General features: G+C 34.5%; 2 protein-coding genes across 3 annotated transcripts; one reads left to right on the plus strand and one right to left on the minus strand.

The window, feature by feature from the left end:
• The first annotated feature begins 1021 nt into the window (after nucleotides 1–1021).
• Nucleotides 1022–4798, plus strand: LOC132172602 (uncharacterized). The gene is made up of 7 exons (XM_059584125.1): nucleotides 1022–1203; nucleotides 2033–2107; nucleotides 2208–2290; nucleotides 2565–2721; nucleotides 4109–4183; nucleotides 4287–4393; nucleotides 4475–4798. Exons 1-7 carry the CDS (start codon nucleotides 1120–1122, stop codon nucleotides 4566–4568), a joined length of 675 nt encoding a protein of 224 aa, XP_059440108.1. The 5' UTR covers nucleotides 1022–1119; the 3' UTR covers nucleotides 4569–4798.
• Nucleotides 4799–7339: 2541 nt separating this feature from the next.
• LOC132171515 (uncharacterized) lies at nucleotides 7340–8937 on the minus strand. 2 transcript variants are annotated; one of them, XM_059582845.1, is made up of 4 exons: nucleotides 8714–8937; nucleotides 8529–8620; nucleotides 8216–8455; nucleotides 7340–7843 (listed from the first exon to the last, which is right to left on the minus strand). In XM_059582845.1, exons 1-4 carry the CDS (start codon nucleotides 8831–8833, stop codon nucleotides 7612–7614), a joined length of 684 nt encoding a protein of 227 aa, XP_059438828.1. In that variant the 5' UTR covers nucleotides 8834–8937; the 3' UTR covers nucleotides 7340–7611. The 2 variants fall into 2 exon arrangements, with proteins under 2 accessions (XP_059438828.1, XP_059438827.1); XM_059582844.1 differs by having other exon boundaries at nucleotides 8529–8632.
• Between the last annotated feature and the right edge of the window lie 4652 nt (nucleotides 8938–13589).

Below are 13589 nucleotides of genomic sequence, written 5' to 3' on the forward strand. Positions count from 1 at the left end.
CGTTGCTGCTACGGCAGATACTCATATAAAGAAAGTAATTTGGACTGAAAAAATGCTAGAAGATTATCTTGACATATGTATTACCAAATACTGACATATGTAATGTATTACTGAGATTCATTACCAACCTTAGGCCTTTATTGAAAAACATATAATGATTTTACGTAAAATGACATATATTTGGTGTCACATAATGATTTTTTTTTTCTCGGCCTATATTAAAAAAAGAAAAAAGAAAAAAAGAATCATTGCATGTCCTTTATTGTCATTTTTTCAACTAAAAGCATTTTTTTTTTTTTTTTGTTACCAAACATCAGTAACATAAAAAAAGCACTTAAGACATGCGATTACCAAACATGTAAATAGCTTTTCAGTAATAGCACTTTTGACAAAAGGTCACAGGTAAAAGCTCTATATTCAAAAGTTCTATTTTTCACTGCAATTTCAAACAGGCTTTTAAAGCAACAAGGGAAGCTAGGAAGCTTTCTATAAAGCTTCCCTACGAAGCTTCCCCCATGTACACATATGAGAAGATTAATTAATGTTTTGATGTTATATTTTAATGAGTAAAGTTCACTTAACCCTCTTAAACTACCACTCTAATGATAATTTACCCTCAAAACTACCAAAATAATGACAATGTACCCCTAGTTTTAACAAAATGACGAAATTATCCTTACTCAAATAAAAACAAAAATACTAAAATTTATTTATTTATTTTTTCAAAATTTTATGGGTATTTTTGTCTTATTAAAAATTATATAAGGGTAATTTTGTCACTTTACTAGTATTGTGGGGTACATTGTCATTGTTTTGGTAGTTTGAAGGGTAAATTGTCGCAGATAATTTGTGGAGTAGATTGTTATTGAGGTCGTAATTTAAGAGGGTTAAATGGATTTTACCTTATTTTTATTAATAATGTTTAAGTGGTACTCTTAATTAATTATTAATTCTTTTATTTAACATAAATTAAAGAAAGGGCAAAGAGACTGCCAAACACAACAATGATTGGACTAAATACCCCCCACTAGACACCCGCTGGATTTTGGATCTGGTGCCTGCTCAGGCTCTGGAATCAAAGGACTTTCCCAACAGAGAAGCTGTTCCGATATTCGTAAAATGTCGTTGACTCCGAGTAGAACTCCAGTTCAAAACTGTGAGTCGGAGTACTCATGGCTTGAGTCGCTTCCACCGGAGTTGCTGGTATTTGCTTGTTTACCTGAACTCTTTTTTTTTTTTGTTTATCTGTAATCATTGAAATCTTGGATATGTTTATTCATTTCCTTTATTTTTAGAAACTTGGCTGATTTTGAGATTGTGGTTTTCATGTCAAAGAGTGAAACCTTCTGATTTCCCTGTGCTTGTTAATTTCTTTAACGCATTCTTTGACTCGTTTAGACTTTTAGTCAACTCTTCAAATCTGGATCGGTGGGCAATTTATGCTTGTGGAAAGCTGTGAATATTTGTTTTCAGCTTTTAGATAATATTTAGAACTTACAAAACAGATAGTCCTAAAGATCTTTGCTTTTATGAAACTTTTACTCCTTAAGTTAAATCATTCTATTATGCTTATTGAAATTTTGATGGCCTTATTTGGAACCATAGTTTTGCTGTTGAGTCTTTATTAAAACATAAGACTGCATTGTTCAAAAAGAGAGAAGAAGAAGACTGCAGGACCTTTAATTTCATGTCTATATATAATAAAACAAAAAAAACAAAAAAAAATGTACGTAGTACTACAGTTTTTACTATAATTTTCTTGTTAGTTCATAATTTTTGAAATAATTAAGAATTATATTTTTTACTTAATTATTTCACTAATTATAGAATACCACAAAAATTTATAAAAAGATTTGTAATTAATAAAGGCAGTAATGGCAGCACTCTAATTAGAAAGACCCGCGTAACACTTGCATGCACCCATGCATGCATATCTAATTTTTGGTTGCTGTATGCGTTTTTTTGTTTCTTTGGTGTGTTGTTTATTTGTATGTTTTGAGTTTCTAATTCGTTTTTGTTTCATGAATTCGAGGATGAAATACTTTGCCACTTGCGTCACAGCCAACTGAGTGATGTTTCTCATATTTCTGAAAGAATTACAAATGCCGTAAGTTCACCTCTCTCTCTATCTCTCTCTAGAGCAATTGTGATTTTGCGTTGATGATGATGGATGGTTGTGTTTATATGCCATGCACTCATGTGGCTAGGTTGAGATTGCAAAGCGTTCCCACTTTAATTATACAACTCCCACTCGTTCTCCTGTGGCCACAGCGTCGGCAGAACATTTAAGGTAGTTAATTTTTGTTAAAGTGTTGATTAAGTAATTAAATTTACCTCTTCCTATACGCTTAAGTTTTGGGGATAATTTGTGATGTGTTGGGCCTCACCTATTAAAAGGGCGTTTGAGTACATATGTGAGGAAGAGTGCTAAAGTATTGATTAAGTAATTAAATTTACCTCTTCCAATAAGCTTTAAGCTTTAAGCACAAATGGTATATGCTTTGAAATCGTCTTATTTTCTCCTTCAATTATCTTAATTTGAAATGATGATCTTCTGCATGCAGCCCAAGTACCCCACCAGCACCAAATAGGGGTGGTCGTCCTCCAGGTTCTCGTCTTGATTTGTCTGAGCTGTCCCCAGCCAAACCCTTTGCTCTTTATCAAACAATATCGGAGACACAGTCAGAGGCATGGCTCGAGTCGCTTCCAATGGATTTGCTGGTATTTGCTTGTTTATCTCTTGGATATATATATATATATATATATATATATATATATATGCGCGTGTGTGTGTGTGTTTTCCTTTCCTTTATTTTTAGAAACTTTGGTGGTAATTTTTGAGATTATCGATAGGTACGACCATGTCAATTGTCAAAGAGTGAACGTACCCTTCTATTCTTGTCGGTTGGGTAAATACTAATTAATACATAATTTTCTTTTTGGATGAATAAACTTTTTTTATAAAAACACAAAAGGTACAAAATCCCTCCGGCAAGAACCTGCTGGAACTCAAATTGCTTCAAGTGTGTGTGTGTGTTTTCCTTTCCTTTATTTTTAGAAACTTTGGTGGTAATTTTTGAGATTATCGATAGGTACGACCATGTCAATTGTCAAAGAGTGAACGTACCCTTCTATTCTTGTCGGTTGGGTAAATACTAATTAATACATAATTTTCTTTTTGGATGAATAAACTTTTTTTAGAAAAACACAAAAGGTACAAAATCCCTCCGGCAGAACCTGCTGGAACTCAAATTGCTTCAAAGAAATTTGCACCAACATGCAACCACCAAAACAAACCTAAATAAATACAACAAATCTCAATCTTCTGGGATAGATACCCACAATGAATTGAAATATGCTAGAATTATTAAGTCCTTTCAACAAACCACAAATTCTCAATATATATGTAATAGTACTATATATATATATATAAATGGAAGACTACTACAACTAGACTTGGAAGATAAATGTGGCCATGGATAGAAGGACTTCCATGGCCAGTACTATTGCTAGAATTCCACTGCTGCACGTCTCTTTAAGCTGGACTTCTCCTCGAAGAGTTCTTCTTCTACTGCAACGTTGGAGACTTCTTCAGTCGTTATACTTCCTTAGATTTGATTTGTGGTCCTACATGCAGTTCTAAGGTCTACGTGGAACTCGATCTATCACTCTGAGATTTATCCTAAAGCAACCTCCTATATGTACATAAGATAAATGATTGATTGTTGAGTATATCTGTGAGTGTAAAAAGAATATAATAATTCACATTGATAATACATAAGAAGTGTATGTAGTTAATATAGTATTGTTGGGTCCAAACTCATGAGTTTAAGTTTTTGAGTTGTGTAGTGTCTCAACATGTTATATTATGACGCTCCAAAGGTATTAATCACCTAACAGTGTCAATAATTTGCATAAGTCCACAAATTTGTAATAACAGCACTCTAATTAGAAACACCCGCGCGCACAACACTTGCATGCGTGTCTAATTTGTGGTTGCTATATGCATTTTTATTTTTATTTTTATATTTTTATATTTTTGTCTTTTTGGTGTGCTGTTTATTGAATGTTTTGAGTTTCTAATTCCTTTTTGTTTCATGAATTTGAGGTCGAAATATTTTGCCACTTGCACCACGACCAACTGAGTGATGTTTCTCATGTTTCTGAAAAAACTAAAAAAGCTGTAAGTTCACCTCTGTGTGTGTGTGTGTGTGTGGAGCAATTGTGATTTTGCATTGATGATGGACGGTTATATATGTTTATATGCCACTCGATCATGTGGCCAGGTTGAGATTGCAAGGGAACACCACTTTAATTACACAACTCCGCGTCGCTCTGATCGTGTGAGCACATGTACACCGCCGGCAGAAGAACACTTGGCTCTTCAAAGGAAGTAATTAATTAATCTCTAACTTTGAAATCATCTTCTTTTCTCCATCATTTACCTTAATTTGAAATCATCTTTCTTCTGCAGCCCAATTACCCCACCAGCACCCATTAGGCTTCGTCTTCCTCCAGGTTCTCGTCTCGATTTCTCTGGTAATCGTGGTGGAGGGCCCAACGGCTAGTCATCAAATTCTGCATTGACCACTTGCGGATGGCGTGAGTTGGTACAAGGAGCTAGAACATCAGTACTTGGATGTGGATTGTCTTATCTCGAGAAGCACATCCATAGAGCTAAAACTTTATCACCAATGCTACTATATATTATTATATGCTGATCGAGAGTCTATAATTAAGATGTTAAAAAAGAAAATATGCAGTAAGAAATCCCCTCCTTTGAAAGTGTTTCCATAGAAATGGGACTTCTCATGAAGTTTTTTTTGCTATATTTATCAGGCAGGGACGGAGTCAGAAACTATTATGGATAAGGGACAATTAAGAGTCAAACAAATTTACTGCTAGGAGTCCATTGGCTGATTTTTATTTATTTTTACCTTAAAATTTTGTTGTTGTTAATTAGGAATTGGAGGGGGGCATGGCCAATACCAATCGCCCCCTCCCTCCGTCCCTGATATCGGGTTGGGCTGCATCACAGCTCCTAGGTGAATCCTTGCCTCTTGATCGAGCCCTATCATATGAGGATGAGTTAAGCCAATCTATTGCGATTAGATTGAACTTGGTTGATTTTTTCATCCAGTTATTCTCTTATTCTTCTACTTTTTAAAATCAATATTAAATTCATAGGTTCCACAAATCCAATAATAATTTTAAAAAGTGAAAAAATAGGAGAAAAACCAAAAGAAAAAAATGAAACAAAATTAATTCAAGTGCGAGCTTCCATGCTAGAGTTGGTAGTTTTTAAGGTTGGGACCTTACTTGTATTTAAGTTCAATAAAGACATCTTGACAGCCTAGAGTTGGTATTTTTTAAGCTCAATAAGGTGATATGAAACTTAATATTTGTGCTAGGTTTGAAAGATTCAGATGATAGTTTCAAACTGGTAAATTGTACTATATATTTCCTGCATAGGATAATTCTTTCTATATATAGAAGATAGTACGAATTGAAAGACTGGCTATCGTACTATCTTCTATAGAAAGTATCAATTATTCCCCATTAATATTCTTTTGTCAAAGCAGTATATTTTGGAGGTTCTTATCAAATCATGCAGCATTGCTGCTCCTTAAATAAATTGCCCACATTTTTGCATGTTCCCATTTATTCATTAAAATTTTGAATAGGCCGCCAGAAGCAGTGATGGAAATTGGAAATAGCCATTAATTAATTCTTTCAATTCGCACTATCCCTACATGTAATTCATAGCATTTTTCAACACAAAATAGTAAAAACTATTCTCATTTTTCCGTGACATTAAAATAATTTTGTCACTCCAAAAATAAAACCTACTCCAAAACCAATCTATATATATGCTTGTGATCAATCTTTAATTTGGGTTTTGGGCCACGTACAAGTTGCATTGATAATGAACGAAAGTCGTATTTGGCTGCTGTGAAACATCTATGCTAATCCGAGTCATCCGACATTGTTGTTTTCTGATTATTTGACTTTTGTGACATGGCAACAAGCTGATCAGCTGGCCGGCGTCAATGGTGGTGTAAAAGAGCAATGATACAGCCTAACTTGGGTCAACTCTCCTCCTCGAGGCTCACACGGCAGTATGTATATCGTCTTTCAACGAACTTAATCAGCCAATGAGAGGTGGCCCATGCACGTTCTCATGAAATGCCAGAGAGCAGAGATTTTCGGCTGTCAAAATTGTTAGCCTTTATTTTTATTTTTATTTTTTGAAGAAGAAAGATGTTATAAGGAGAATTTAAATTTGAGGTATTAGCACCAAAATTGAAGCATTAGCACTAAATTTAGAATGATCGAATCCCTTTTAGGTGATACCATCCCTAAAGAGCTAACCTTTCACCCTTAAGTTTTAGTTTTGAATCCAAAAACAAGTTTTAACGCATTAGAACCTAAATATTAACTCATAGAGATTTGGCTAAAAAAACATATATAACAGATTTTTTATTATTATTAATTTTTAATTTTTTGCGAACGCTAGGGTGCCTTAATTTGGCAGCCGCATAGCACTACTCAATGCCAGAAGATGATCAATGTTTCCTTCCAGGCCTTCTTTAAAGTTTAACCGACAGTTAACTAAAGTAAGCCAGACAGCAAAAAAACGTGCGCACTTAGTTGTGGAAAGGAGTCGCTTTTAACAAAGTTTTCATAATAGAAAGGATTCAACTGTACGTTTTGTCAGTTTCCCTTTTCTTTCCCTTGTTCTACTGGATAGAAGAAGAAGAAAAAAGGCATAGAGAGAGAGATAAATTATTATTATTAATTAATTTACTCCTCTTTTGGGTAAACGATTACTAACATTGGTAATTTAGCCTTTTTTGTACAAATTACTAATAATTTACTTGTCTGACCCCAGTTGGTGGAGACCAAAAAAATGCTTGATAAAAGATGGGGGTTGAATAAGGAGAGAGATCATTGGATAAGAATTTACTTTTTTTGCATTCAATATTTGGATCAGGATATTCATGATCATTGATCATGGAGTTGGTCCATGGCACGGTCATGGAGGTATTTTTTATTTTTTATTTTTTAAAAAATTACTATTTCAATAAAAAAAAATGTAAAATTAATCTATATATATATAATTACACCTGTTTGCAATAAGTTATTTGTAATATATATAAAAACATCCAACTTACATTTACTTTTTATTTTATTTTATAGAAATTAAATGTGTCATATTCGCGGTACTAATCATATTATGACCTGTATCACAATAAAATAAAAAACTTACAAATATATAAATATATAAAACCTGTAGATATGTAAAATTGAAAGCTTAAATATTATTACATACTTTCATCCGTGACTATACCACACAGAGACCACAAACAAGCATAATAGAAAAGACCCACCTCCCCTCCCCCATTGATTATAAAAAAGAAAAATGACCCACCTTCTAACTCCCATTTTGTCCTTTTCTCTGTTATCGAATAAAAGAGAAGAAGAAAAAGAAGCTAGAGATTACAAACAAGCTATGGAAAAACAGAAAACGAAATTATCTAGTTAGGTTTATTCTAGTAAGCCTCCCCCAAATACTTTTTTTTTTTTTTTTTTTTTTTCCCTATGAATCTTTTAAAATTCTCCGCCCTTGTGTAACTCACGCTGATGGATAGATCGAGCTCGATTGGAATTCGAGGATTCGCATGGGGACTCTGGTAAAGCAGGCTCTTGGAATAGAGATCTGGGTTGCATCACCATGTCAGCCTCAGGGTTATTGAGCAGACGACTACGAGAGCGATGGCTCTTCCTTGGTGCCTCTTGGGGATGTGTGCTTGGCGCCTTGATAGCCTTCCCATCGCTTGTGCTGCAGAAGATCAACTCAAAGGCTTTAATCAAGGAGAAAATAATGCAAGCATGCATATGCATTGAAGTTTAAAAATAGACGCCAAATAGGAAGCAATTACACAACTTTAACCTTGAGATAATGTAACAGTATAAAATCTCCGAATTAACTAGTTATTTTGAAATGAAGAGGTTCACAATATAGCTAGCGTTTTTTCCACGCAGCACTTTTTTTCTCTAAATTAAAGGGGAGGAGATTGTAAGAGTACTATAGCAACAATACTCCTCCCTAAAATATAAGGAAAACTCATAAAAAGCCCATGAAAATCTAAGGGAATTTAGGATAGTACTTTGTTTATTTAAATTAAAGAAAAATATAACAGAAATTGAGTACCTATCAAGAGGCCTGTATTCCGTTGCTGGTATGGTCATGGGTCCTCTTGACATCTTCTGATGAGACAGATCTGGAGTTTTATATTTAGAGGAGGATTCGCATGGGGACTCTGCCTCTGGTCCTGGGAATAGAGCTTTACGTGGCAGCTCCTTCTCACAAATGGACTGGCGGCGAGTAAGTGGCCCATGATCACGCAATGATGCTACTGGGGTTTTTGGAGTAAAACTCCCACTTCTCTTGCTGCACAAGATCATCATTTCAAAGGAGAAAACGAAAAGAGGACACAAGTTTAAGTTTTGAGACAAGAAAATACCTGTCAAGAGGCGAGTTGTCCGTTGCCGGCGTGTTCTGTCGAGAGCGATCCAGCGTTTTAAAATCTGAGGGGGATTTCTTTGCAGGCTCATCCTGTCCACACACCTGAAAAATGAAACCCATAATCCGAAAATCTATCCAAGATTTCATGTAATTGCAGAGATAGAGAGGGTAGTTAATGAATACCTGCTGCATGTCCCTGGGAACCGACTTACGCCGTGACTTCAACTGAGAATCCTCATCTTGAGGTGTCTTTGGTGTTCCGGGAACCCTTTTCTTCTTTTCTGAACTCACGGGGGACGACATTCTCAGCTTCAGATGCGTTTGGAATGTTGTTCTTGATTAAAGCTAGCTGGAGATCTAGGTCGGAGATCGGAGAGTGGTGGGTATTTAATTATTTATGTACGCCAGAGCCATGGAGTGGTAGTTGGGCTCTTTAGCATTTCTTCATAAATAATTGTTATTTTATTTAAAATATATTATTATTTTTGTTGCATACACGTACCTAAAATCAGGATTAGCACCGGCCAGATTTTTGTTGATTTTAAGAGTACGGGAATGTCTTGTCTTGGGTAGTGTTGGTGGGTGTTTGTCGGATATAACGTAGCAAGATTTAGGCTTTGCTCGTTAAACTCTTTGTCCATGGATTAATGTAAAAATAATAATAATAATAATAATAATAAATAATAATAATGTATGGTATAAAAAAAAAAAAAAAAAAAAAAGTAAAAAAGTGATATGAAAAAGTGAATAAATTTTGTTTTGTAATTATTATTTTTATTTAAATAGAAGTAAAAAGTAAATTATATAATATAGAACTAAAAAAAAAAAAAAAAGTTTTAATTTTATTTATTATTTTTTTTATTTTAAAAATGAAGTGAATAGTATTGAGAGGAGGGAAAGGGATTTACCAAACAGAGCCTTAGGGGTCGGGCAGCCAATGGGGTGGCAGCAATCCCTTTTCTTTTTTCAATTTTTTTTTTTTTAAAATTAATTTTGTACTCTTTATATATTTATAGTTTTTTTTTATTATTATTAAAAATGACATATTGTCATTTTTATTGGCGTTGGCATTTAATGGAATCCATCAACAGTTTTAACAGAATTTGATTTGAGGGATTAAATAAATTTTTAGCATATTTCAAGAACCTCTAAATTCATTTTGATAGGACATTGAGCTATTTGTAATTTAAGCTAACCATATAGACTTGTTTTGCATTTATCCATTATTTTGTAGCACGAGATTCTTGTGGTCCAAATTAAGCTTAAAAATGAAGAAAAAAAATAAAAAGAAAAAAGAGATCTAAAGATTTTAATACTACCTAATCGTGACTTCTCCACAATCATGGTTGTATTTGGCAAACCATTTTATTGTCTCAATATTATTCATGCACTATTTTTTTAAAATAAAAAAATTAACATCAAAATACTCTTACTTTTTCACTCTGAATATCGCATCATTTACTTTTTATTATTATTCAATTTTTTTTTTTTTTTAAAAAAAGAGGATACTAGGCTTACAAATAAACTTTTAGGCGTCAACTCACAAGAGCAAGAGAGAGACACGTTTGCTTCCCACATTTAGCCAAAACGACACAGTTTAATTTTAAAAAATAGCCAAAACAATCGACCTGAGCCTTTCATCTTTTAACAGCATGTGTAAACTACAGCAAAATAAGCCGGATCCTTCTTTCAAAGACGAGTAAATTTTATGTTTTAATAGGATATGGCACCTGGTCTGTGTTAATAATTTTCTAAAAAAAAAAAAGCAGCTTGGGGACGGCTTCCATTAAAAGATAAGGGTGACGAACCCCCCCCCCCCCCTCTTCAAAACGTCTCCTCTGTTACCAATGGCGGAAAATAATTATTGTAGGCCCGATTAAAAATATGATAATGTTGAAAAACAAAAAAACATAAACATAAAACTATTAAATTCTATGGTGTGTAAATTTTTTTTTGAGAACTAACAAATTTGGATCTCTTGCAAGGGTTTTATAATGTATAGTGATGTTTCTCTACGTGGTGGAACCAGAATTTTAGTTTTGGAGGGTTAGGATTAAAAAACAAAGTTGAACAAAAATTGATCAAAAATATTAGAAAATATAATTAATAAAATAAATAAACAATTCAACAAAATTTAATTATTGTTTAAAACATATAAATGAAACTTATAATTTAGAGTAATGTTATGGACCATTTTTTTATCATCTTTTTATCCTCTCAAAGCTAATGTGGCTTTCAAAATCACCATTGGATCAAAATTCAAGTATGATTCATCTAAATTTGGATCAAAAGTATAAGTACAACCTAATTTGTACTTATACTTTCTTTAGTTATTGGAGTTTTTAGGCCCAAGTAATGCTACAAGTCTTTCTTGTGTCCCAATTGGAGGTTCAGTTCATTTAATTCACATTTCCGAATAAACAATTTACAAATTTACAAGAAAAAAAAAAAAAAAAGTCGGATATAGAGCATTCACAGTAGAGAGCATTCCCAACAGACTCCTTATAAGTAGTTTGTTCCCTAAGTTTAGGGAATATGTCCAAAAAATCGTAAAAAAATCTCACAGCAGACTTCCTAAATGGGAACAGGATCCTCTCCAGTCCATTATGGACTCGAGAATATCCAGTTCATGGCTAGGATTTTTTCTTAGAAATCCTATGGCCATAAATGGGACACATATTCCATTAATAAAAAAAATAATAAAATATTATTTTTAATTAAAAAAAATAATACTAATAATAAAAAAATAATAAAAAAGAAGGGGGTGGCTGGCCACCACGATTTTGGGTAGGGGGTGGCTTCAATGGCCGGTCTAGGGTGGCCGAAGCCACCCCATGGCCTTGGGAGAGGGCCGTTGAAAATTAAAAAAAAAAAGGTTATCCCCAAGCCACCCCCTTTGTAAGATTGGGGCCATTTAATCCACTGTAGCCACGGGGTGGTTCTACCACCCTTGGTCGGGCCATTACAAGCTACCCCTACCTAAAATAAATGAGGTGGTCGCACACCCCTTCTTTTTTTCTTAATTTTAAAAAATTAAAATAATATTTTTATTAATTTTATTAGTAGGATATGTGTCTCATTATAGATTGGGGAAGATCCCACCTCATAAATGAACTCCCTTTGAAATTATGATTGCTACAAATAAATCCATTTGCTTGTGCTTCAATTATCAAGAATCCCATGACATTAAAATAAATAAAAAACGATTCTCTCTTCTTTCCCTCTCCTCTCCTCTCCTCCTACGCTCACACCCTCTCTCATCTCTCCTCCTCATATAGCATTATGGGTATGAATACCAAATAATTTCCATGTGGCTGGATAACTTTATTTTACTCCAGGCTTATATTTTATCACAGGATTTTTCGGGGTTATAGTGACTGGTATTATTCAGCATTGATTGTTAGGATCGGAGCACGTGAAACCAATCGACGTCGATTACACGCCGACACCTATTTTAATTTAATTTTTTTTAAAAATGTATATTATTTTTTGGGAAAGGAAAAACGGGTGGCTCTCGGGCTATTTTCGGGTGGTTCCTACCACCATCCCGCCATCAGTGGTTTCTACCACCTCCGGTGCTCCATGGTGGTTCTGGCCCCACCCCATCCGGCTAGATAGGTGGCTGCAAGCCACCCCATGGCCGTGCTGGGCCACCCCCAGCTGAGCCAAGGGCGTGGCCGAACCACCCCAATTTTTTTTTCATTTTCTTTTTTCATTTTTCATTTTTTTTTCTAAAAAAAAATACATTTTTTAAATTTTTTTTAAATTTTTTTTTAAAAAAAACTAAATAGGTGCCACGTGTCAACATATGATTGGTCCACGTGTCAGTCCTAACGGTCAACTAACGGATTGACTAATTTGGTCCTTTATCAAACCCCAGGGGGTATTTGGTATTTAACCCAATATATAATATAATTAAAAATAAATAAATATTTTAATGATATAAGGAATGATTAAAGGAAGCGATTGGAGTGTATTTTGACATAAGAAAACAAAAAGTAGTTTGGATCTTTAAATATAAGGAAAATGACGAGAAAGCTGCTGGGAATGCTCATAGAGCTTCCCTTCCCTAAGTTTAGAGAAAATGTTAAAACAATCGCAAAAAGTCACCCACAGCAAACTCCCTAAATGAGCCATAAACATGAGGATCGCTACAGTGGAACCCGAGGGTTCACTGTAGCGATCCTCATATTTAAGGCGCATTTAGGGAGTTTGCTGTGTGTAGCTTTTCTCAATTTTTTTGACTTTAATATAGGGTTATACTGTAGCGATCATTATGATTATTAAAATAAAAAAAAAATTTAAAAATGCTTATCTTTCCCTCTTTTTTTTTTTTTGTGAACGGAAAATCATTCAAGTCTTATTAATTGATGAAGGATCACGAGTATAAAACTCTTATATCACAGGGCGAAAGCTCTGAGAAAATTATAGCCGAAACTACTAGATTACAAGTCATAGATAAATACATAACAATCTGACAAGACTTATCTATTACATCAATATCCACTAACCCATAACTAATCTTCAGTTGTAACAACAAATTTGTACCAGACAGACTCAACTCAATGCATACGTAACTCATATTCCTCGCCCTTAGGAGCAGAAAACCCCATGCCGAAACTTATCCTCCTTAACCCGAAAGCCAGAAAACTATTCACATCTACAACCCAAGGTCCAGATGATCCTTATTCAAACAAGTTACAAAGAAACTACAAAAATCAAATTAAAATATAGAAAAACCACAAAACCAGTAGACAACAACATCGATGGAGGCGAAGCAACAACCGTGCGCAAAAGAGTGAAGCTCTCACATCGGCGCATGTAGGCCACACACTAGCGCATGGTGGCAGTTTTGCGACGAATAGTGCGGTGACAGGTGGTGAAAAGGCTAGAAAAAGCGGGATAGAGGCGCATCGTTGGCCTGACAAGCCTGAAAGGAATAGTTATAGCTTAGATCAGACCCCGTATCTAAAAGACTAAAACTCCAAAGGCGACCAGAACAAAGAAAAAGGCGACAACCAGATGAGGTGGCGAGTCGACTAGGTGGAGGGGGTGGTGT

The sequence above is a fragment of the Corylus avellana genome, chromosome ca2 (genome assembly GCF_901000735.1).
Source record: "Corylus avellana chromosome ca2, CavTom2PMs-1.0".
Lineage (NCBI taxonomy): Eukaryota > Viridiplantae > Streptophyta > Magnoliopsida > Fagales > Betulaceae > Corylus > Corylus avellana.

Bases quoted from the DNA above. Each gene is read 5' to 3' on its own strand.
- LOC132172602 (XM_059584125.1), top strand. From the start codon at position 1,120: ATGTCGTTGACTCCGAGTAGAACTCCAGTTCAAAACTGTGAGTCGGAG. The intron at 2,108-2,207 runs GTAAGTTCACCT...TCATGTGGCTAG, and splicing joins CTGAAAGAATTACAAATGCC to GTTGAGATTGCAAAGCGTTC. The intron at 4,394-4,474 runs GTAATTAATTAA...TTTCTTCTGCAG, and splicing joins CACTTGGCTCTTCAAAGGAA to CCCAATTACCCCACCAGCAC.
- LOC132171515 (XM_059582844.1), bottom strand. From the start codon at position 8,833: ATGTCGTCCCCCGTGAGTTCAGAAAAGAAGAAAAGGGTTCCCGGAACA. The intron at 8,633-8,713 runs GTATTCATTAAC...TTCATTTTTCAG, and splicing joins TTCCCAGGGACATGCAGCAG to GTGTGTGGACAGGATGAGCC. The intron at 8,456-8,528 runs GTATTTTCTTGT...GATCTTGTGCAG, and splicing joins GACAACTCGCCTCTTGACAG to CAAGAGAAGTGGGAGTTTTA.